Source organism: Danio rerio, chromosome 14 (assembly GCF_052040795.2).
Source record: "Danio rerio strain M-AB ecotype USA chromosome 14, GRCz13ab, whole genome shotgun sequence".
NCBI lineage: Eukaryota > Metazoa > Chordata > Actinopteri > Cypriniformes > Danionidae > Danio > Danio rerio.
Genome location: NC_141034.1, coordinates 35,297,461 through 35,321,008, shown reverse-complemented (window position 1 = coordinate 35,321,008; position 23,548 = coordinate 35,297,461). Strand labels below are relative to the sequence as shown.

The window sequence follows — 23,548 nt, the reverse complement described above, 5'->3', positions numbered from 1 at the left end:
TTTCATACGAAAGTCATTTTTTAAGTCCTTGGATCAAGTAATTTCGGATTTTATTTGGAACGGTGGCCCAATAAGAATACAGAAATCATTTCTTCAACAACCCAAAAAGTTAGGTGGTTTTGCACTTCCTTATTTCTTAGTCTACTATTGGGCGACTAACATCCACAGTATTTTATATTGGAGCCAGTCACACTACGGACTCTGCCACTGGGTCCCAGAATGGGTTGAAATGGAATGCGATTCTTGCACCCAAGTGTCTTTGCATGCGTTAATATGCTCTTCATTACCATTAAAGACATCAAACTATTCCTCTAACCCTATAGTACTTAATAGTCTTCGAATTTGGTCACAATTTAGAAAACATTTTGGCTTTCAAACAATGTCTAGTCTGTCTCCCATATATAAAAACCCTTCTTTCCTGCCCTCTATCTCAGACCAATCTTTTGTATCATGGTTTAGAAAAGGCATTGTAAGCATTAATGACCTTTTTTGTGATGATACATTTGTTACATTTTCTTATTTATCAGAAAAATTTAACCTTCCCAAAACTCATTTTTTTCGATATCTTCAGACACGTGAATTTATACGAAATACTTTTTCCCATTTTCCCCTTGCACCTCCCAAACAAGAAATCGATCAGGTTTTAGATACAAAAATTTGTAAAGGTGCAGTCTCTAAAATTTATAAAACAATTTTTTCATTTATTAGACAGTTAGATTCCTCATCCTTTTTAAAAATAAAGCAGAGCTGGGAATCAGATCTCAATCATGTTTTCACAGACGAGGAATGGTCCAAGGCTCTGTCTCGTGTACAAACCTCTTCTATTTGTGCTCGTCATTCCCTTATACAATTCAAATTATTGCATAGAGTATATTGGACTAAGGCAAAAATATCTAAAATTAACCCTGGTTTTGATCCAATCTGTGATCGGTGTCGACAAGCTCCAGCAACTCTTCTTCATACTTTCTGGCTTTGTCCAGCGCTAAGCACTTTTTGGGCATCAATTTTTAAATCAATTTCTGAATGCTTTCTTTTAGATATTGAGCCATGCCCCCTAGTAGCATTATTTGGACTTAACCCTACAAATGTTTCTTTGTCATCTACACAATCAAATGCACTTGCTTTTTGTTTAATAATTGCTAAAAGGCTTATAACACTAAACTGGAAAAATCCTTCCCCACCCAGTTACATACATTGGATGCATGATCTGATGCAGTCTATGCAAATAGAAAAGATTAGATATACAGTTTGCGGTGATACTGAAAAATTTGACACTATCTGGCAACCATTCCTCTTACACTTTAAAAATAAAAATAATAAATAAATAAACATGTATATATGTATGTGTATTTGTATGCAAGTATATAGCTGACTTATCTTCCCTACCCCTGGCTTGGTTATGAGTGGAGAGTGTGTTTTTTTTATTTATTTATTTTATTTTTTGTTTTTATATATATATTTTATTATTATTTTATTTTCTACTGCTGTACCCTTTGAGTATTTGTATTTATATATTCTCGGCACTGTTGTTGTTGTTGTTGTTGTTTTTTGTTTTGTTTTTTTCCTTAATGCATGAATATGTAACTATATTTTATTCAGAGAGAAAGAAAACGTGAGCAAAATTGTATTCTACCACCACATTGGATCAGTTGATGTCTAATGATTCTGTGTATCTGATGCTGTGGCTCTCTGACTAACATATTTCAATAAAAACAGAGTTAAAAAAAAAAAAAAAAAAAAAAAAAAAAAGAAAGTTAACTTAATCATATAATTCTATTTGTTTAAAGCGTAAATTGTCATTTTATACTGACATGAGATGTGTATTTTGTAAAATGTTTGCAATTAGGGCTAGTTTTTTATTGGATAATTAGAAGCACCACAATTAATTTGTGTTGTTTGAATAGACTACTGAACACAAATGTTGTTTAATTCAAACGTATTATTAACAGTGTTTAGGTAATGCATCGCAAGTAACCTGAGTTGTGTAATTACTTTTCAAGTTAGAGTATGCAGTTATTTTTAAGTAACTGTTAAAATAACATAATGTACAAGAAATAGTCTTTATCTAAGTCAATTTCCAAAATGAGTATTGCCTGGTATTTTTTTTATTCATCTGCTGACAGATGTCCCCATTAAACATAATGATTACTGTTCTAGAATTTCACTTGCACAAAATAATCAGTGTAAAGGTCATTTTTAATAGAACTACTATCTATCTATCTATCTATCTATCTATCTATCTATCTATCTATCTATCTATCTATCTATCTATCTATCTATCTATCTATCTATCTATCTATCTATCTATCTATCTATCTATCTATCTATCTATCTATCTATCATCTATCTATCTGTCTATGTGTCTATCTGTCTGTCTGTCTGCCTCTGTCCTGCCATTCAAATATCCTCTCCCATGGCCTTACGAGATAAGTGTCCGTTGTATAAACACTATAGTGAACAATATAGAAGAAGCCACCCTGATACTTTTTACCGTCAGTTAAATTGGCAAAAGCCCCAGTGAAATGTCACTAGTATATCATCACGTTTCAGGTTTGATTTGTACAGTATGTTCATGAATAGCCTACCGGCAGACTACAGATGTTAATATTGTAGCCTCCTGCGCGCGCCATGCTCCACCCCGTGTGTTTCGCTCTTTGTCCGGAACTCGGCTGCGTGCTCGCGCAGTCCTGACTCTGTGCTGAGATCTCGCCGCGCGCACAAGCGACTCTCGATTCCCACTCTGCGTCCCGACTTCACTTCAGCGCGAGAGGGTGGAAAACTTTCCCAAAACTTCTGATAGCAAATTTTGTCGCTTTTTCTTCTACACAGCGAACTGCTTCGCGGATCTTTTCAAAAGAAGAAACTGCCTTTGAAGTGCCTTGATTTTACAGCATTGAACGTGTGCGCGTGCATAGCACTGGACATAGCGCAGACTTGCTGTTGTTTTTTCTTCTTTTTTTTAAAAAGCAGAAACTAAGAGAATAAAGTCGTGACTTATTTGCTGTTTGTTACTTTTGCTCGCTTTTTATTCGGTATACACTGCGGGATTGTTTCGCTCGTTGTTCTTTTCGGAGGCCCGGTTTTTTATTACTCAAGAAAATCCAGCTCGCGAGACCCGAGCGTCTGAAAGAAGTTAAACACAGAAAGACTCCGCATCCCCATGAGGCAACCAGAAGTGCCAATCGAAGAGATTTCGTGACTGAACCTTTTGTTTTGTATTCATTTTTGGTGCTTCATTACTTAAGCAGTCAGCGATGAAGATGATCGTTGTGTTTACAGTATGTATGTCTGTGGTGGTTTTGGCGTCGGCTCAGGCTGATCAGAAGTCAAAGAACTGCAATGAAGTCAGAACTGCCTACAGTTCCAAAGGTTTCAACGTCAACGATGTTCCCAACAAAGGAGTGCAGGGTGAGTTACACTGATTTTATTTACACGAAATGCGGTACACTTGTTAAGCCTGTCAGATTCGTTTGGTAGGCTCCGTGTACTAAAAAAGCCATGTAAATACACTGTGCGTACAGTTTGGCCTGGCTACATATGTCGCTTTGTATGTCCAGAAAGCAGTGTATAAAGTTTGCAAGGTGCTTATTTCGTGTCCGCACATTTATTTAAACATCTCTATTGAAAATTATTGTGCACTCTTATTGGTCTTCATACTGTCTGCTTTTAGGATTTTATTAGGTCAGGAAGGTGACTAACACACATACTTTAGACATTACATTAGACTTTAAGAGACAGTTCTCAGAGACTGTGTATTATTTTATACCTGTAACGTTACTGCTTTTTTAACTATTCAATGTAAGGTATGTTCTGTAGGCTATAGCCCAATGTTTGCTTTAGTGACTATTTATTTGCATAATATAAAGAAAGAATGTTGGCTGCCATTCTATGCTACACAACTTAATTTTTAGGGGAAAGAATGACCGAAATTTTAAGTGTGAGCTGTCCCTTTAAGTCGCTTTCTCCATACGTTACTACACTTCGGATTGTAAGTGGGGAGTTCTTCATCTTTCAAACGGGATACAGCTCGTGATTACATTTCTATAGTTACAAATGTTTCGCACCCCCAGCTGCTGTCTTTGTTCCAAAGCGTCGTACTTTGTCATTATAAGCGAGAGTCAGTCATCGGACAGTGATTGTCATTCAGGAGCGCTAATGCTCATGTAAATGCAGTGATTTTATCAGGAGCGGCAATGGGGGCGGGGAGCGTAACAAGTTGCAGTTTTAGCTCCTCTTCAATGGGAGAACTAGCCTCAGGACACCGTTTGGATATAATCAGTGTCTTATTTCCCCTCAAGTAAAAGAGAAAGTTTTTTGTTGACCAGCGAAAGGCTTCGTCCAAGGTAGTTCAGGAAACTGAATCTACATTGTAAACATATTTAATGAAACTGACTTGATAACTCGCATGACACAATAAAAGTATGCTTTAAGAAATTTTAAGCACTATCACATGAGCCAGAGTGCTGATTTTGGCATGAGTTCGCAGGAAGTCACAGCTATGCTGATGTTCACTTTAGTAGCTGAAGTGTGCCATATTGCTGTAGTGTACAGCTAATAACAGTTACAACCTGGTCAGTTCACCCATTTGTTAGGGTTCCCATTATAAGGGCCAGGCAGAATCTGCAGACATTTTTTGCTTTTTCTGTGAAGAATTTTGAACAAAAAAAAAAAAAATAATAATAATAATAGCTTTTTAACTTTTTTCATGTTTACAATGCTAATCCATGTAGATCAACTTATTTGCTAAACAATACAGTTTGTAAAGTAATATCTGCTGTCTTTTAGTAGATCTATTATATGATAGACTTTATCATATAATAGATCTACTAAAAGACAGAAGACATTACTTTACAAACTGTATTGTAAATAAATTAAATGAAAATTTTCACATTAGTCAATAATATTACTGAAATAATTAAAAACTGAATTAGTATAAATATACACACATTTACACAATTAAATAAATATCTGCGGAATTCTGCTGATTTCTGTGCACACAGATTTCATGTGTGTCTACCCATCAGTACAGACAAAAAAACTGGACTGGACCGAAAAGAAAATTATATACTTAGTCCTGCATTCACACTGTACTTTTTTAGACCAAACTTAGATGCAGGGTGCCTTTGGAAGCTGACTGAGACCAATCTTTAGAGGTCTTGGTCGTCTTGTTTGTTGCACACCTAGGTAAAGTTAATAGCATTCACAATTATTCAGAGCAATCACTTCAGAGTTTTTGATCAAACCAAACACACCATGAAAGAGCCATGTGTGGAGCAGTGTGGCTGCTCTCTCCTACATCACAATAGTTTTTTATACGTTATAAAAATTCCTTATCATTGTTACAGTATGATTTGACTTAAGATGGGCCCATGATTAATAAGTGTTGGAATATTTTGTGTCTATTTTGCACAAGAAGTTACAGTTTTATGAAGTACTGCAACCATGCAAACTTTTCCCAATACTGGAAGGGCATCTGCTGCGTAAAGCATGTGCTGAAATAGTTTTCGGTTCATTCTGCTGTGGTGGCTCCTGATAAATAAGGTAGTAAGCCAATAAGCAAATGAATGAATGGACTTTTTACAAGTTTGTGTGTAAGAATTGGGACAAACACAAAATAAACTTAAAAATGTGCATGTATAAGCACACACAGAGTGAAGGTCACCAATTGTCCTATCTTTTATTCATATTACAGCTTGTTTATATACTATATATATAATTTTTTTTGTCATGTTAAACGTAAAATACTAAAAAGTGTCTTTATTAGATACCTATCACTCACATGCTCTCTAATACAATAATCAGTGACACAAACTGAATATCTAGACACCTAAACTTTAAATCAAATTCGAGCACCAGAATAAGCTGTTGTGTAATACTTGTTTTTGTGATTCTTGATGATTAACCCGGCTACATGCATGACTGCAGCTAGGTGAAGAGGAACAACTGTGAACCCTAATTTTCCTTGTTCTTTCCACTAGTCCAACAAGTCTATTGTCTTCCCTGAGTTGTCATTGTAATGCAAACTTTAAGTGTTCCCCAACATGCCTGCATTTGTCATGTTTTTTGTGTCAAATCTCCGGTTTTGTTGTGATGCTTTAAAGTATAAACACTGAAATCTCATTTAGAGGGTATGTTTGGGTGCCATGCGCGTGTGCCTCTTACAATGGTACACAATATGCGTCTGGGCCCTGTGCAAGGCTAACCTTAGTTAGCATGCTTTTGTCAATAAGAGACTGAGATAATTGATACAGAGAAAGTGACAAGGTCTGCTGTCGCTGAGGGGTGGAGGTCCTTAGAAAGCCAAAAAAGGAAGCACAAAAAGCCCTGCTTTGGCTTAACAATGTCTCCTGTTGCTGGGGAGAAAATGTCCACAGGAGAACCTAATTGAACTGGTAGTGGCCCCCCTCGATTTAGCTTTCAGAGCTGGCCCTCTTCACCTTGTAGTCAAAACATGTCTTATTTATTCTTCTGTAGTTCCAAAACACAATTCCATGGTTTTTAGTATGCCATATTGTTTTAGAGAATGGTCAAAAACATCCCTTACATGCCAGTTTTCAACATTCCTGCAATTAATCAGAAATTTTATTATTAATATACGTTTGTTCCTGGTAATAATTTCACCCCATCTGTAAAAAAAAAAAAAGTGTAATTTTAACCAGCACAGAGTAGCCTATTTGAGCATTTCAGTTGAGCAGTGCAAATATAATGTACATTTTATTGCATTTTCTGTTCATAAAATGGCTACGATATCTAGTAGGATTGTTTAATCTTGTGTGCATTACATTTAAACTGCAGATTCAGTCATTATAATGCAAAAAACAAAATACTTCATCATTTTTGGCCATACTGGTCTGTCAACATTTAAAATCATAAATGAATTGGTTTTATTTGTATAGTCATATAGTAAAAAACACAACATGACTATATGACATGAAGCAAGCCCACAAACTGTGCTCTGTCTTTTAGCCTGTTTCTTCTAGCCTGTGGTAACTAAATCGTTCTGAATGTTCTTGCTCTATTCTGCTATAAGCATCCCAGCAAGCATTAGACAGACTTTATGTTTAGTTATTAATTTCTGTTTATTTAATGGCTATCACTGAAAAAAATTGTTCAAAGATGACTCCTTGGATTTACAAATTTTTTTTACGTTAAGTGTTTATTTATTTTTTACAGTTTATTTGGGCTGAATTTAAACACAAATTAAGTTGAACATTATTAAATGTAATTTGTTTGTTTAAATTCAACACAAATAATTCAACGCAATAATTCTGCATGCAACACTTTTTTCAGTTGTTTTGGCCTATTCTTAGACGTCTATTAGATTTTCAATGACAGCCCAAATTTAGCCTTGTTTTAGCCAAACTTTCTATATTTAGATGTCTGTTAGACGCCTATTAAAGTGAATTTTCAATGTATATTTTGTACTTTAGGCTACATTTAAAAGTGCTTAGAATTTTTTTGTATCTGAATGATTGTGTCAGTGTTATCTCTGAGGGAATGATGGGTGTTTCTGTTCTTCATTGCTGCACATTTCAGAGCAGAATAGAACCGTGAATAAACATAGAAACACTATTTCTGGATGTATTGTGGTTTTCCTCCTTTATTATCAACACATGGATTTAGAGCCGCCTGCTTTAGTAGCACAGCTGGTCACCATGTCTGTCTGTCTTATTTCACCTCTCACTTTTTGCATCTAAAACCTACCAAAAAGATCTACCAATACCTTAGAAAACCTGGAATCAGATTGTTAATTATCTGAACACTATATAGGTTTGGGATGGAATAATAAATGGCTGATACAACTGATGATGATGTTCTTGGTAAGCTGAGCTATCCCTTTAAGTTTAGCTTCTTATAGCTTCTAGCTATTTGTCCAGCAGATGTGACTAATGTATGATAATGATGAGTTACTTAAATACTTGACTAGAACCTTTGACCCTTTAAGCATAAATATTTTAAAGACTAATTATGTCCTTAAAGTCAGGTCAGAAGCCAGGTAGTGCAAGTCTACATTCGTATATCAACATTTGTGGGGTGCCATGGTGTAATGTTTAGGAATCTAGGGAAAAAAGTTTGCTGGAACCTCTTTATCCTACCATTTAGCTGTACTCTGTTGAAGATTGTGGTGTGAAATTGGTCTTAGGAAGTTTCTGTGTGTTCTCTGCTGGATAAGCATGGTTTTGTAAGGAGCTTTTGCTTAGGGAGAAGTAAGATCCTTCTTTGTGGTTAGAGTTCTTCTCTAGATCCTCTCAGTTTGAGGGGGCTGGATTATTGCTCTTTAGTAGCTTCATAGTTCTTTAAGCTCTGGGGTACATAGATTCCTGCTGAGGACTAAACCGCCTGTATCATCCAATCCTCAGCAAAACCAAAAGCACTGCATAGCTTTCTCATGAAAAGCCTTGCTACTTGTGATAGTTTGATTGCCCTAGATGTCATAAAACATGCGTGTCAAGTGCTTCCCGCCCAGTGGCAGGCGGCCCATCTTCAAAAGATTCTGAGGAGGGGTGGTTAATACTGACCAGATTGGTATCTTGCCTTGTCAACAGCTCCTCATAGAGATCCAGCACAATCCTTTCCTCCTTTTCTGGAGAAATCTGCTTTGCTTTATGTTGGCAGTTTGCTCTTATGTCATGCCTCAGGTATGGACAATGGCGAAGATCAAACATGTTTCCTCCCCTTTCTCCTGAAAGATTCATCATACTCTTAATTACTTCAGAACATTGTGAGACTCTTAAGAGGCGATGACTTCACCCCGCTGGCCTCTTGATATTGTACAGATCAAATCTTAATTGGACACACTTAATCTCTGACTTGCAGCTTGGACACATCAACATAGATATATTTTTGCAGGACAGTTTTTTGTGATTATTGTTTGTCTTGTGTTTTCACCCTGATAAATTCTCACGTTGTAGATGATAACACATTTACAAAGACAGAACTTTGCAAGAAGTTCTTCCTCTTTTCTTGTCTCTTGTGTGTTTGTTAACTCAATATTTCAGCCATGGTATGCTATCTGCAAATGATACAGCATTACTCTCAGTTCTTGAATTCATTATGTTGATTTCTTCCCAAAGAGATCAAATATACCAATGAAAGCATTAGCTGATTTTGAGTTGCAGCTTTGCATTCTCGAAATATGCAGGACAACTCGTTTTTTCCACCTCCTCATGTGAAAGTTACACATGAATGAATTTGAATTCATGAGTTGACGGTGACAGTGCTTTATCCATTAAGTAGATGTAAATGAGCTGTTTAGCTAATTGGATGAAATCAAACAAATCACTGTTTCCCTTGACAGTCAGATGGCTAAACTGCACAAGAAGTTGAACATGCCAGTAAGAAGATCATTTATGCCAAGTTAATGAGACCTGTCTGCCAAAGTGTCAGAGCAGAGAGTGCCTCCCTCATAACAGCGTTCTACATAATCAGAGGATAATTGCTCAAGTGCGATAATTAAAGAACAAATAATGTTTGTTGTCAGTGTTGGCAGCTGTTTGTATCATTATGGTTGACAAAGTTTTGTAAAGGAAGACATGTTCCTGGATCAACAAATTTTTGTTGATCTAGGAACAATGTTCCTAAGAACTTTGTCTTCACCTTTACCCTAATCACAACTTCTAAAGTCAGAGAGGATTGATAATGAATAAGAATCATGTAGAAGAACCAAATTTTAGTTTTAAGCCTAAATTGGCGTTAACTGCCCCTGAAATCTTTATTTATTTAAAATTTTATGCAAGGTTGTTCCAGGGTCTTCAAAGATGTTGATTCGGCAACATGTTGTACTTGCTGAAACAAGGTTACCTTGTCATTATCAGAGCAAATAAAACTAAAGATATCAATAGATTAGTAGTTACTGTAATATTGGGGTGTCAAAAACAATTGTTTCTTCTATCCACCACAGTGTAGACGCAGACGATTTAGTATCGGTTCAGTAATGTATAAAATAATTATTACGTATTGATATCATTTATCTCATATACGCTATGTCACAGTTACTCGGTGAGGGATCCAAGTGCAAGTAATTAAAATGCCCCAACTTCTTAAAAAGCAGACAACTGTGCACAATTCACTGCTTGTGAGTTTGCTAGACAGTCTTTCACTGACGGTAGAGTAGAACTCAGAGCCCCTAGTTCACTGCCATAAAGTTCTTTCTCTGACTGTGAATCTTTGACCTGGTGGCGTGTTCGCAAGGTAAGGTCTCTTGGCTGTAACAGAAATACTTGTGGATCAGGCATAGTCGCGTCTGCAGAGTAAGTTTTCTCCACCGCGTCTATCATGGATTAGCTATTGATGTTGGGCTGTTTGAAATCTTTTCAAAACCGTAATATATTGTTTTTTCAGGATTTTGCAAAGAGTGCAGATTTCAAAGAGCATAATTTCTATTTCTTAAAACTCTCTTTTCCATTTCAAAGTCTTTACTGTCAGTTTTGATCTATTAGATAAATCACAGCTAAACAAAAGTTAGTGTTGTATTGCACGATGTGTTGGTATTATTGCAGTATTGACATTTATTTCTTGAACATTATTTAGCTCTTTTTTTTTTACTTTTCTTAAATAGGGCTGTAGTGACTTTTTAATGTATAATGTACTAATTGAAATATGGTTAACGGTGGTTGTATAAAAATCATTATTGAATTATTTTGTTCTCTCCATATTCCATTGCACTAGACTGATTTTGCTACATGAAATGTCATGATGTGTTGAATTGTCTTCAGATGGTTATGTTTGCACTGCATGTTTCCTTGTGGTGAGAAGGCTTGAAAAGGATCTGATCTGTGCTCTGTGCTCTCAGTGACCTGAGCCTATTGAATAACTGCCTGTAATTGAGTTTGGCTATCAGGAGGAAGTGGTTTTGTGAATGTGAATCAAGTAGCGTTTGGTAACAAGCAGACAGGAGGAGTTCATGCCTGGCTACACGTCTAGGCCAACACGCTCTTGTGGCTAGTAAAATATTTGCTGCCTTATGGGATCGGCTAAGACCGATCTGATTCCTGATGTAGATGTTGTACTTGGGTCTTCATTCTTGTTTCCTCTAAGTCCCCCCTCCATGAGAGTGATGGCCTGGTGGGGGGTAAGTGCAGAGTATGGGAACAATGGGACACCCCCTTTTAGCCTGAGTCTGCCCCCTCCTTGGCGCATTCCACAGGGGACCACCAAGACCTCCTCGCTGGGACCTCAGAGATAAGAAAAGCAACAAAGACTCAGCCGGAGGATCTTCGGAAAAAGGATTGACTGACCATTGAATGAAAGAGGAGGGAGTTTTGACTGACAGAAGAAGGCCGGCAGTGAGAGGCAACTTAACATTTTACTAAGAGGAGCTGCCACCACGTATGATTGAGCGAGAGCGTGTGACCCGCTCATAGGGAATTTGAGGAACTCACTGAAATCTGGCCCAGGGCTGGATTCGTATGCTCTGACTCACCCTGAGTCATCCATGCTCTCTGAATAGGGCAGATGTGCACAGACATGAAGAAAGAAAGACCCACACTTCATCGGCACAAGACGTGTGTCTCTTATGACATTGTTAGTGTAGTTTGTGGTTTTCCCTGAGTAAATCTGGCACAGTACAGAGCGGTGTCGGATGGGTGCTGTGTAAAATCTGGCCCCATGTTTGTGGCTTTCCACACTTGAAGGCAGATACAGGCTGCCACTGAAGTTCCTTGTTAACACTTCCCATTTGCATGCTGTTAAATCGACACTCCCTGGGCCCCCAAACTTGGCCGGTAGGTCTGTTCCTGTTCCTCGCATCCTGCTGGATAGGGACTGCTTTGTAGGCAGTGTTTGTGCTGAAGCAGATTTTCTACACACTTTTTCCCCTTTCTCTCGCTCTCCTTGTTGTGCCGTTTCATCCATTCTGGATTTCCACGTGGTCTTGTCCAAGTGTTATCCCCCGTTCTTTTCATTTACCCCACTCTTTTCACCTCCCTATCTGCTCTGTGTGGGAAGCTTTCCAGATGATTTTAATACCAAAACAGACTGCTACAGCGATGGCTGCTGTTTGCTCAAACCCTTCCTCCCGTGGCTTTGTTATCAGGCATTAACATGGCTGCAATGTGCTGGAGTGCTCAAGCAGAGACTGACTAGAGTCTTGAGCTTTGGGTACAGTTTTCCACTGGGACATTCCCTTGCTCTCATTCCTCCGCAAAAGCTCCTCGTCTGTGTTATTTGAGAGGTTGTGTCTCTTCTTTTTTTTCCCCCTTTTATTGTTTGTTTCTGTCAGGTTTGTGCTGGTCTGTGAGCAGTGCTCAGAGATTTTCTCCCATGGTATATTCCTCACATCATGAATTTTTTGCACCCACAATAACGGCATAAAGTCAACCAAATGAGAACTCTTGGAGGTTTAATTTAAAATTTAAATAATTTAAAAGAGGTTTAGTTTCAAATCTTGTGATTTCTGCCCTACCACAGACATGGTATGTTAAACAAACTACTTAAAGATGGCCATCACAACACCCAGAAACAAGTTTACACTACCGTCTAAACTTTGGAGTGAGGCATAATTTAGGTTTTATTCAGAAAGTATGCTTTAAACAAGGGGTGCTTAAACTTGGTCCTGGAGGGCCAGTGTTTTGTATATTTTAGTTCCAACCCCAATTAAACACACCTGAACCAACTAATCAAGCTCTTTCTAAGTATACTAGAAACTTCCAGGCAGGTGTGTTGAGGGAAGTTGGAGCTAAGCTGTGCAGGACACCGGCCCCTCAGTACAGAGTTTGGACACCCTTGCTCTATATAGTTTCTTTACAATATGATATCGTTCAAATGTGTCCAGACTCGCTCCTGGAGGGCCGGTGTCCTGCAGATTTTAGCTCCAACTTGCCTCAATGCACCTGCAAGGATGTTTCTAGAAAGTCTAGTAAGAGCTTGATTAGCTTGCCCAGGTGTGTCTGATTGGGGTTGAAAGTAAACTCTGCAGGACACCAGCCCTTCATGATCGAGTTTGGGCACTCCTGCTTTTAACTGATCAAATATAAAGACTTACATTTTTACTAATAATATTGTTTGATTTTTATAACAGCCTTAATAGAAAGGAATAATGTTAACCATGACTATATTTTGCTTGTGGTTTCCCCCCCACCTCTCACAATCATTTGTGGCTGTTTTGAGAGCCCAGAGATGTAGGCCAGGGGCTCATCTGGGTTTTGGGCAGAAGCCCTCAGCTCTGGGAATGTTCCAGATTTCCTGTAATCCCTGCTAATTACTCCCACAGCCAACTTCGAGACTCCCCCTGATGAGCCTCAGACCAGGACTCATTTCGGCTTGCTCATATATACGACCCATTCGATTACCTAATTCTGCACCTCATACCCATGTTAAAAAGCATTTGGAGTGAACGAAGGATTGAAGTGGTGGGTGTTCGTGCAGACGAGTGGTGGCAGTTGAAGAGCTCCCTCTCAAACCTCAGTCAATTTAGCAGACAGGGTGATGTGAACTCGGTCATCAACAATAAATGTCTCTACCCCAAACCCTTTTTGGCTCTAACTTTAAACTGACATTTTTTTCTACTCCTAAAAGGACGAATCAGTTTGCTACAAGTCACTTAAGACTTCAGACCCTGGATAAATGTTTCTGAGGTAGAGCAACGAGTTGTAGCAATGATTTCACTGACTTACAAAATGGAGGATTGTCCTGAAAACCTCAAAATGGCCACATTTAATCTCCTTTGAGCACAAATGATTCTCTTATTGGTTTATTTATTGACATACCTGTCCATATATATATATACATATAATACCTTCAACAGGTGAAATGTCCGTCAAAAGCATATTAAGTTTATCATGGTTTAGGCTTACTCCTGCTACAGTCACTTATTGCTGCCGCTCTTCCCACAGACTATCCAATTTCTTAAGCCCAACAGGTATATTAGAATTATTGTTGCTGTGTTGTAGCATTGAGGACTTGGAAACATGATCTTTGGCCTGACCTCATCGTGCCCGTGGGCCTCTCTCATTTTCTTTCTCATCCCTACTTCTTTGTTTCTAACACACAGCTCGCACATTACCTCAATGCTTGTCCATCAGTTTCGACATCTGGTGGATTTCAGCCACTCTTAGAAGTCAGTTATAAACAGTGTCAGAGAACGGCTCGGGCTTCCGCTGGTTTGCTTTACCAAGGAGGATAAGATGTAGCGCTCCTGTGTTAAAACCTTTCATATGCTAAAGGTTAAGGGGATGTTTTGCTTTTAAAAAGCGGATTTTGAGAGTCAGATGGAATATGACTGTAAAAATGAAGGGGATCTAGACTTGGAGAGAGCTGCAGTGAAGATGTTTGTGGTTTTGGTCTTATGCGGATTATGGTGGGTTTGCAAATTTCCAAACAAGACATGCTTTGACCTAGATATACCCCCCTCCTGAACCTCAGGTTGTTTGCGTGGAGCTTCTACGGCTGTTTGAAGTTCTCTGCTGTGCACTGTAGGAGACTATACCACAGATGGAAAGAAATATACTGAGGGTTGAGTCGTGTGGGAAATGTCCTTCTGGTAACTATTTTTATATTGTGACGTTCATGTGTGCTCAATGTAAACTATCATGTGGTTGAAGTGGAGAGAGAAAGTAGGTTTTGTGAAAGCCTTGGCTTATATGGAATCAATTGTTTATAAGCAATTAACAGCTAGTCACTAATCCATCGAATTTTGCCCTTTAGTCAAATACTTAATGGAGCTTTATTCAGTTGCAATAAAGGTTTGAAGCACATCTCGTATTAAATGATTTGCTGTTTTTTGTTGCATAGTAACTAATGTGAAACTTTTATATTGTAATGAAAGATTTAAAATAATGATGTGGTTTCAAGAGGCAACACGTATCTTTTCTTCACATACTGACATTGCTTACCTCTCAGCATGACTGTTACTTTGCGTAACAGTGGAGCTTTGCTTTGTTGATGTTTGAGTGGGAAAACGTGAGATTCCTGCAGTCCTGTTTGTTACCGTTTGACTGATTATTTTAGGTGATGTATGTATTGTCACTGCTCAGCCAGGCCTGCAGTTTCTCACATTGAATCCTCCCACCCCCTGCTAACCTTTCCACTGTCATCCATCTGTGTGTGTCTTCATGCAAACATGCGCACAGATGTTCATTTTTTTGAACAGGGATTCCTTCGTTCTACCATCCGAGTAAGCTGTGCCATTTTTTTCTTTTCTTTCTCAACACCCCTTCTCCTCCTCGTCTTTTCCTGGCCTGTACCTTTTACCCACTTTTTCCTCACGTGTAAATAAACTGTGCATTCCAGGCTGTCAGTGTCTCTGCTTACGCACCAGCTCATTGTAATTTGTCTTTATTGTATCACTGGCTTGAGGTATTGGTTTGGGGGAGTAATTGCTTCCAACTGAACTTGCTCCATTTTGTTAGGTCCATGTGTCCAGTTCTTCACCACATCCCATTTTAGTTCATCCATTTTAATACAATTATGGTTTTAATGGTTGGTTAACTTCATATTTTAAAACATGCAAATGTATAATTTCTTTATTGCAATGTCTCAAAGTATTTAAAGGATTTATGGATTATATAAACTAGAAGAATTTAAAATATTGAGCAATATGTTATATCATCCATGGTATCTGAAGTTGTCCAAATGGATAGTATTATAGGGAATTATTAAAACATGATCTCACGAAAATAAAATAAATCGCTTCAAAGCACTATTGTACAATAGCACCAATTTCACTTTCGCTTATAGACCACGGTTTGACAATCAAATAAAGCACTACTTGATATTGTCACTGCTATTATGTGCTTAAAAGTGGTCCATTAACTGACTTTCACTTAGTTTGAATGGGAGGCTTCACACGTCGGCTTCCATGAAAGGACTAAATCAGTAATGACCAACAGAAATCCGTTGATTCCTCTGTTAAACTCCAAACATGTAGTGTCCTGACTTTTAATGTGTCTGTGAAAGAGGCAGTCCAAGTTAAATGATTCACAATGAGGTGACCTGGGAAGTGGTGTAGGCAGGGAGCTTTTGTGAGCGGAGACAAAGCCGGAGACGGCACGCTGGGGCAGGAGAGGGAGACAGACATGGAGCGAGAGGTTGGAGCGATGTTGTGGAATCTCCCCAGGGACTTCTGGGTAAATGTTCATGGATGGCAGGCTTTTGGAATGCTTACCAGTGGGGAGTTTTAATTGGCCAGAGGCCCTGCTCTGGTTTAGCAATCAGAGATTGACTGGTACAAAAGGATGAGAGCTTGTGGGTGATCGCTCAACTGTGTACATACACACACACATAGGCATCAGTCTAACATATGTGAGTCTCACTGAACCGATTTCTGAGGATTTACGTGGTATTAAGGCTCCCTGCCCAGTATCGTACTTTTACATCTGGTTTGTGTTTTGTGTATTCTTGATGTTGCTTTGTGTTTTAGTTTGCCACAGAAGAGAAGGAGATGGTTTAACTGCCGTGCTTTTACCCTGGTTAATGATCACACACCCGTCTAGACTCGTAAGCCTGTTATTAAGTCAAGTCAAGTATTAAGTCAAGTGTTACGGCTCAGTAGTATGCCATCGCGACCCTGACTTTTGATCAAAACAACCATATCTCTTTGTCTTTTGTGCATTTATTTCCTTTTGATTAACCCATGTGCCATCTGAAAAGTAAATGTTAGTGATTTGGTGTTTTGACAGCTGTGTGCGAGAGATTTTAATCCCTGATTAATTTAAGGAAGCATCATTTCGCACACATGCTTTTCGTGGCCTTGTGGCAGACTGCCATGTCTCTTCAACTCTAATTCTCCTCAGCTGAAATTCCTAATCTCTGAACCATTTCAAAGCGAACCTTGGGTGCTTATTTTATACGATTTGAATGAAGAGCTGAGCAAGAAATGGATTTTTAACATTTCTGTGGGTCTAAATCTTTTTTGTTTGTGATTTATGCGAGTTTAGAGTACAACCAGATGGAAGTAGTTCTCACTGTAACTTCTTCTGAAATGTTTCTACTGAAACAAGAGTGGTTGACATGGAATGATGTTGGCAGGGTAGAATGCCATTTGATGTGAAATGCATCTAGCCTAAAACATGCTTAATTATTTCATGTTAATTTAGTTTATGGGTCTACATAAGATAGACTTTTTGTACTTTTAAAAGTAATGGAAGTAGCAACAGATCTCTTTTTCTCTATTGTGACTTAAACCTTAAATGTGCTGTATGTAAGTTTTTGACTCTTCTAAAGCATAAAAATATCATAATATGTTTGCAGATATTTAAGAAATATGCCAATATTTTTGCTTATCTGAAAAACTATGCTGAAGTCAGATATTTAGCTTTGAAAATGTGAGTTTTGGGAATGGCTATTTTTTGTTTTGGTCCCTTTAACCCGCCCAATGCCACTTTAGGCAATTTTATTTCATCACCCCGGGTTCCCCTTTTGGAAAACAGCGACTTGGAATAATTCAGTCAGAAAGGCTCTCAAAGTATGCGTCCACATCCAAAATGCAAACTCCGGTGGACATTAGCAGCTTTCAAAATGAGACTCAGATTCAGAGTTCCACATGAGGTAGTTATTAATTGGCAAATAAATTAGGTGAGCAGGTTACATTATAACACCGTTTCCTAACAACACACTACCTGATAAAATTTGCAGTGATAAGCAGTTTGGCTGTTTGCACCTGACGAAACACGACAGAAATTTGAATACAGCCATTCAGAAGCATAGAATTGTGCACTTACTGGACTCCAATGAAAGGATAAGGTTTATAATATAATTGGTACATATTTAAACTCTTCAACATTATTAAATGTACATGCTTAATCACTAATATGCCTATATGTTGGTTTGCACTGTTCTAGTCACAGTTCAATTTCAAACAGTTTATTTTATTTTCAAAATCTGAGGTGAGCTACCTGCTGCTTCTTTCAGTACTTTGGCAATAAATGTAAAATGGCATTAAAACTCATTACTAGCATTTAATGTGAATAAAGCACATGTGGTGCACCTGAAGTGATCATTGTCAGTTTTCTGTCGTTCAGCTGCTAGAAATGGAAGCTGTTTCAAAAATATAAATTCAAAATGTTGGTTAAAACAAAAAGTATTACTTCTATTCTTTGCTGTTGCTTTTATTGTGAACACAGTTTAAAGCAGACTTAAATCAGCCTTTAGACTCGATAGTTAGGCACACTTCTGTTGATGTAGTCAATTTGGCAACCTGCGCTTGTGTGTGTTTTGATCCAGGTGTGCAATACCTAGTTCAACCACTGCATGTCAAACTTTTATATTGCACCTTTAATGAGTCAAATTTTCAGAAGAGTCAGATTATGAGTTTATTCTGTCTGCTGTTTGTGTGGAGGAAAGCAGATCGACAAAACCAGGTGATAATATGTTTATGTTTAGAGTAAGCTTGAACAATTTATACGCAAACATGAAAAGACACAACAGAAAATGAGATCAGAAGCTTTTGGTATTACTCTTAGCAACAAAACCTTTATTTAGATTTGTCCACATGTGATTAGATCAACAAAAAAACTAATATCACATCCTAATGTTATTTTCATGACACTTAATGACTGTTTAAAATGATCACAAACAAAACACAAGTTTTTGTTAATAATTAACATAAATTGTAACCCTAAAAAATTTCCATACACCTATTGCATCAACTCCCCGAAACGGTTGTTAAATTTGACTGCACTGTTGAATATTGATTAACCATTAACAGTTTCGAGGTGTAAAAAATTCCCTGTAGTCTAGATTGTTTTGGCTAAACAGTGATCTGGCGGTTGTGGTGTTTTGTCTAATCACTCTGCATGCTGCTTCCTTTATTTCATCTCAACCGGACACAATGGCCGTAGTTTGCGGAATGAGGCCTTGGCTGAACTCTGCAGTATTGTAAAAGGGTTTCCTGCCCCGCACGAGTGTCACTTGGGACATTGGTGTGGGAAATCCTGCTTGTTAACTCAGTTCCTCATTAATGACACCTGTCCCATGGGGCTTCAGAGAGATGTGTCTCTTAGAAGATATCGCTCATAACTACAGATTAAATGGCACAAAGGATTAACGGCCCTTGTTCCAGATGTGCTATGACCTCTGCGGATGGATCAAGCAGATGAAGCAAGTAAACAACCTGCTATGGAAAATGCCCTGCTTGGGATCAGCAGTGGAACCTGTGAATGCGGCCTCAGAGGATCAGGGGATACTATTTGCCTTTCGTAGAGCAGGAGTAGGATATAGCAGGAATGGAAAAGGGGGGCAGGATTGGAAAAACATAGCTTTAATTGTAGGTCAACAGACCTGTGAAGTGAGTTTTTTTGCTAATGTTTTCATAGCATTAGACCTGAGGAATGTGTCCTTGAGCACAGCCTCTGCTTGTTGAATCGCTCTCTTCATGTTACCACTGAGATCAGGCTTGTTAGCGTGTTTAACAGAGTTAGCATTAGCGCTTTGACGTGTTTGAGAAACATTGATTGTCATTCCTATATATATATATATATATATATATATATATATATATATATATATATATAATGTCAAATAGCACTGACCAATATATTGTTTTAGCATTCATGTTCCAATCTGTGCATTCGCAATAGTCACATTGCAGGATCTAATTGGAATTGCAGTTAGGAATGCAATGATTCTAGATTTTGGTTGTACGATTATAGTCTTCACGGTTATCATGATTATTATGCATTCAATAATTTCAAAATACTACTGGTTAGAAAATCACATGTAGACTCCTAATATTTTAAAAGTGTTATTTATTGCTGCTCAATAACCAAATAATACAGCACATAACAATATTAAAAACAAACAAAAGTCCATAACAATTATCCATGAAATTAAACATGTTATCAGTGCCACTATTTATAACTAGGTGGGTTTGCAAACCTGTGTGCTCTTCATTGCATCTTCCTTAAACTTCAGCCGTTTGGATTTCCTACCGTCACTTAAGCCCCCTATCATCTCAACTATGTGCGTCTGAAAAGCGCAAGTGCGTTGCGTGCGCGTCCCTCCATTATAAATAACAAACTTGCACGAGCTTGCCTTAGTTAATTGCCTCAGTCAAAGTTAATTCAGTATTAGTCTCTGTGTACAAGCTCGGAACTTTAAACTAAAGCACAAAGTTGGCATAACTTGTTTTTCATGCAGAAACGCAGGTGTGAGAAGCGTATACAATTAATTAACTTTGACGGATTAAATTGCGGTTAATAGTGAAGTCGGTTAATCATTGCATCCCTTATTACAGTTAACAAGGAGCCACAGTTGAAATGTTTGTAAAGTCCTTAAAACAAAGTTAAGTTTATAATCTGCATATGTTTTAAGGCATGTGCATTTGTCAGTAAATCCGGTTGTGTATTTACAAAGATTATATATACACAAGACATGTCGTATAGTTTTAAATAGGGAAAAGTATAACGGTCAATATGGAGAATGAAGCCTCGCCTTCTAGTACAGGAGCCAATATTCGATCGCTGTATACTGACGATTCTGATTCTCTGGGGGAGGAGCTGGGACCGGATGTGAATTTCTGCAGATTTTGTGTGACTCAAATGTTTAGAAATGAAACTAAAGAGACAACTGTTCATTTTATTGTTGTTTCTTAATATGAAATTTAATCGTAAGCTTGACAAGCAATATTGGAAAGTTTGATGTTTCCCCATTCAAATTCAGACAGAATGCCCGAGCATAAGGTAAAGTCTAGATACGATACACGACTGGCCGTAAGTGCGAGTTTGTACAGGTGCGGAGACATCAATATAGTGTCATTTTTGTAACACTGTATAACAATAATTGATATATTTACAGTACTGTGAAGGTTGGTTTTAGGGTTGCGGTTGGGGGTAGGCGTTTATAAAATGCAATTTACTTGGTAATTTAATAAATGGCATAAACATTGCTTGGTACAACTACTGTTTTTACATTACTGTATTGTTCGGGTTTAGGGTTGGGGTAGAGGTAGACATTAACACAATAAATGGGAAATTTATTAAATAATATAAATTCATTAACATCCCGCTGCAACCGTATCTGATCTAGCAACAACCCGAGGATACTGCCCAAGAGGCGTTTTAAAGTTGCCTGCTGAGTGAAATGACTTACCTTAAAGGGACTTTGGTCTTCAGCAGTAAATCTCCAGAGTGTGCATGTAGGTGGTACAATTTCGTAGAGTCTTCGTTTACTCACAAGCTACATGAATTATTGCACTCAATTATAATTATGTGATATTTAAATCATGATAAAATCATCAAAACTGTTTCTGTAGCTCAGTGAACTACTGCCCTTTGTAGTAAATGCTGCTAACGTTACACCTGGAAATACATTGAAATACCACATATAACAACATTTTTACTCCAAACTCTTCAGTCAAGGGTTTGAAATAAATCAGTCTGTGAAATAGGGTTGTCACGATAGTGGAATTTGGTACCAATCAATACTTAATTTAAAAAAAAAAACATCCATTTCCCACGACCATTTGAGTGCATTGAGCACATCGTTAAACACCTGTGTTTTTTTCGCTGAAATTACTGTGATTAGCTGTGAAGGTCATTAATTCCCGAACTTACACAGATACAGGGACACTGGTGCATTTTAAAGCTGTGATTCATCAGCAGATCGCTTGTCAGTATATAGACAAACCAGCTGATCGACTTAACTTTGAAACGCCCCAGTGCCCCTGTATCTGTGTTTACACTCCGTAAACACAGTTGATTTCGGTGAACTGATGACCTTCATGGCCAATCACAGTCATTTCTGTTGTTATCTGTGTTTGATAACGTTCTCAACAGCGCACAAATGTTTATGGGATATGGACATTTTTAAAATACAAGTATAAATTGGTACCAAATTCCAGTATCGTGACAACCCTACTGTAAAATGATATGGCTTTTTACACACAATGAGGCATGCAACATATTACATAGTATTGTTAGCATGGTAAAGGCATTGCATCATTGCATATTTTATTATCAGGTAAATTACAATAATAAAAACTATTAAAAGCCATATGTTGTAATGTTTCTTCAGGGTGTATTTGGTGTTTCTGTGCAACTCATGAGAGCACCCTCTGGCCTTCAGAGAAGATTTACTACTGATCACACAACTGTGTTCCATTGACATGTGCATGACAATTGCAACTTTTGTTGAATTGCAAATGCAACTTTAATTATTTATACTTTATTATGTTGAATTAATGTTGAACGCTAGTTTAAAGAACAATTGTATTTTTGCGGTGTTATTTTACATTTAGTTATTCAATTTGTGTACTAGATAATTGCTAGACTCACAGAGTACCCTAAAGCGCAGTTTAAATTATTTTGTAACTCTACTTTCTACTGTGTTTATCACTGCTTTTGATTGGTTTATTATGTTTTATGCAGATGAAATTGCCTACAAAATTATTCAAAGAAATCAAATATTATATATTTTTTTCCCAGATAGAGCTATTCATTTAATCTGGTTTAATTATACTCTATCGCAATAAATATTTAATTACAGGAAGATTTTTATATGAGAAATATAATTATAAGAAGTGAAATATCGCAGAATCAGTGATGTCCAATGTTGTGCTGTCCTAATGTCAGCAAAACTTATGAAATAAGTCCAAATAATATGAATTTGAAAAGTATAGTGCTGTTTAGGATATTACAACCTTGGGCTAAAAGAGTTTTAAAAATATGCACAATGATTATTTTGATTTCTCAATGTGTCAAGTGTTTCTGGATTTATGAAATTGCAACAGATCAACCATTAGACATTTTGAAAAACTGCAAGGTTCATCAAGTGGAAAAGTTGGGTCATTCAGAACGCACCATGGTTATGATGTCAGAACTTAGTGTGTTAATATATGGCTGCTCACATCTATGTTTCTGCAGTGCTTCCATTCAAAGTTTTCAGTTTATTTTTATTATAATTATTGAAGTTCTTCAAGTAGTCTTATATAGTGAATAACATTTCATTATTGTATATACATTTTTTACAGTTGAAAGTGACAGCTGTTACGTATATTTTTATTTTTTACAATTAAAGAGAAATTAGAATAATAAAACTATAGAATATGTAGTTTAAGAAACAAAAGAAGTAGTCAGCTAGCGCAAGCCCATCTCATTAAATCTGATGAATGTTATGGGACAATACAGTCTACATGTAAGCTTTAAGTGCCTCTTTACCAAGGCCTGTTTTTCTCAGAGCTTCACTCCAAGTGCCATAAAACGACCCCCTTGACATTATCCACCATTTTGTTTAGTGATCGTACACACCGGCCAGCTCTGCTGTCATTTTCATTTAGCCTCTCTACATTTATTGCAAGTCTCTGAAAGGCATCATTGTGCTGGCAATAGTGTTGTAAACTTGTCATGGCGGTGTTTGAGAGATGCTGGATTGGATTTGGAGAGAAAGAGAAAGTAATTCCCCTCTTTATTACCGCCATATGAGCAGTTGCTCTGTAATAATGGGTTCCTGTTACAGTTTTCCTGTTTGAATTCGCTCCCATTGCGGTAGGAACCGCACAATGAAAACCTGAGGAGTTGTATCTTTACCTTCTGTACAACTCTATTAATAGAGAGTGCCAGCTGTTTCCTTATGAACAAGATGCCGGTTGTGGTCTTTCGTACTAGTTTACTAGTTA

General features: G+C 37.6%; 1 protein-coding gene across 6 annotated transcripts in view; it reads left to right on the top strand.

Annotated features, from left to right (window-relative positions):
- The first annotated feature begins 2,689 nt into the window (after positions 1-2,689).
- gpc4 (glypican 4) overlaps positions 2,690-23,548 on the top strand; it is a 61,480-nt gene continuing 40,621 nt past the window's right edge. For all 6 annotated transcript variants that reach the window (XR_015506600.1, NM_131860.3, XM_087280052.1 and 3 more), the window contains exon 1: positions 2,690-3,408. Coding sequence is in view for 4 of the 6 variants with exons in the window: in NM_131860.3 (NP_571935.3) it covers positions 3,255-3,408 (154 nt within the window). In the remaining 2 variants the exon portion in view is untranslated. The remainder of the gene's footprint in view (positions 3,409-23,548) is intronic.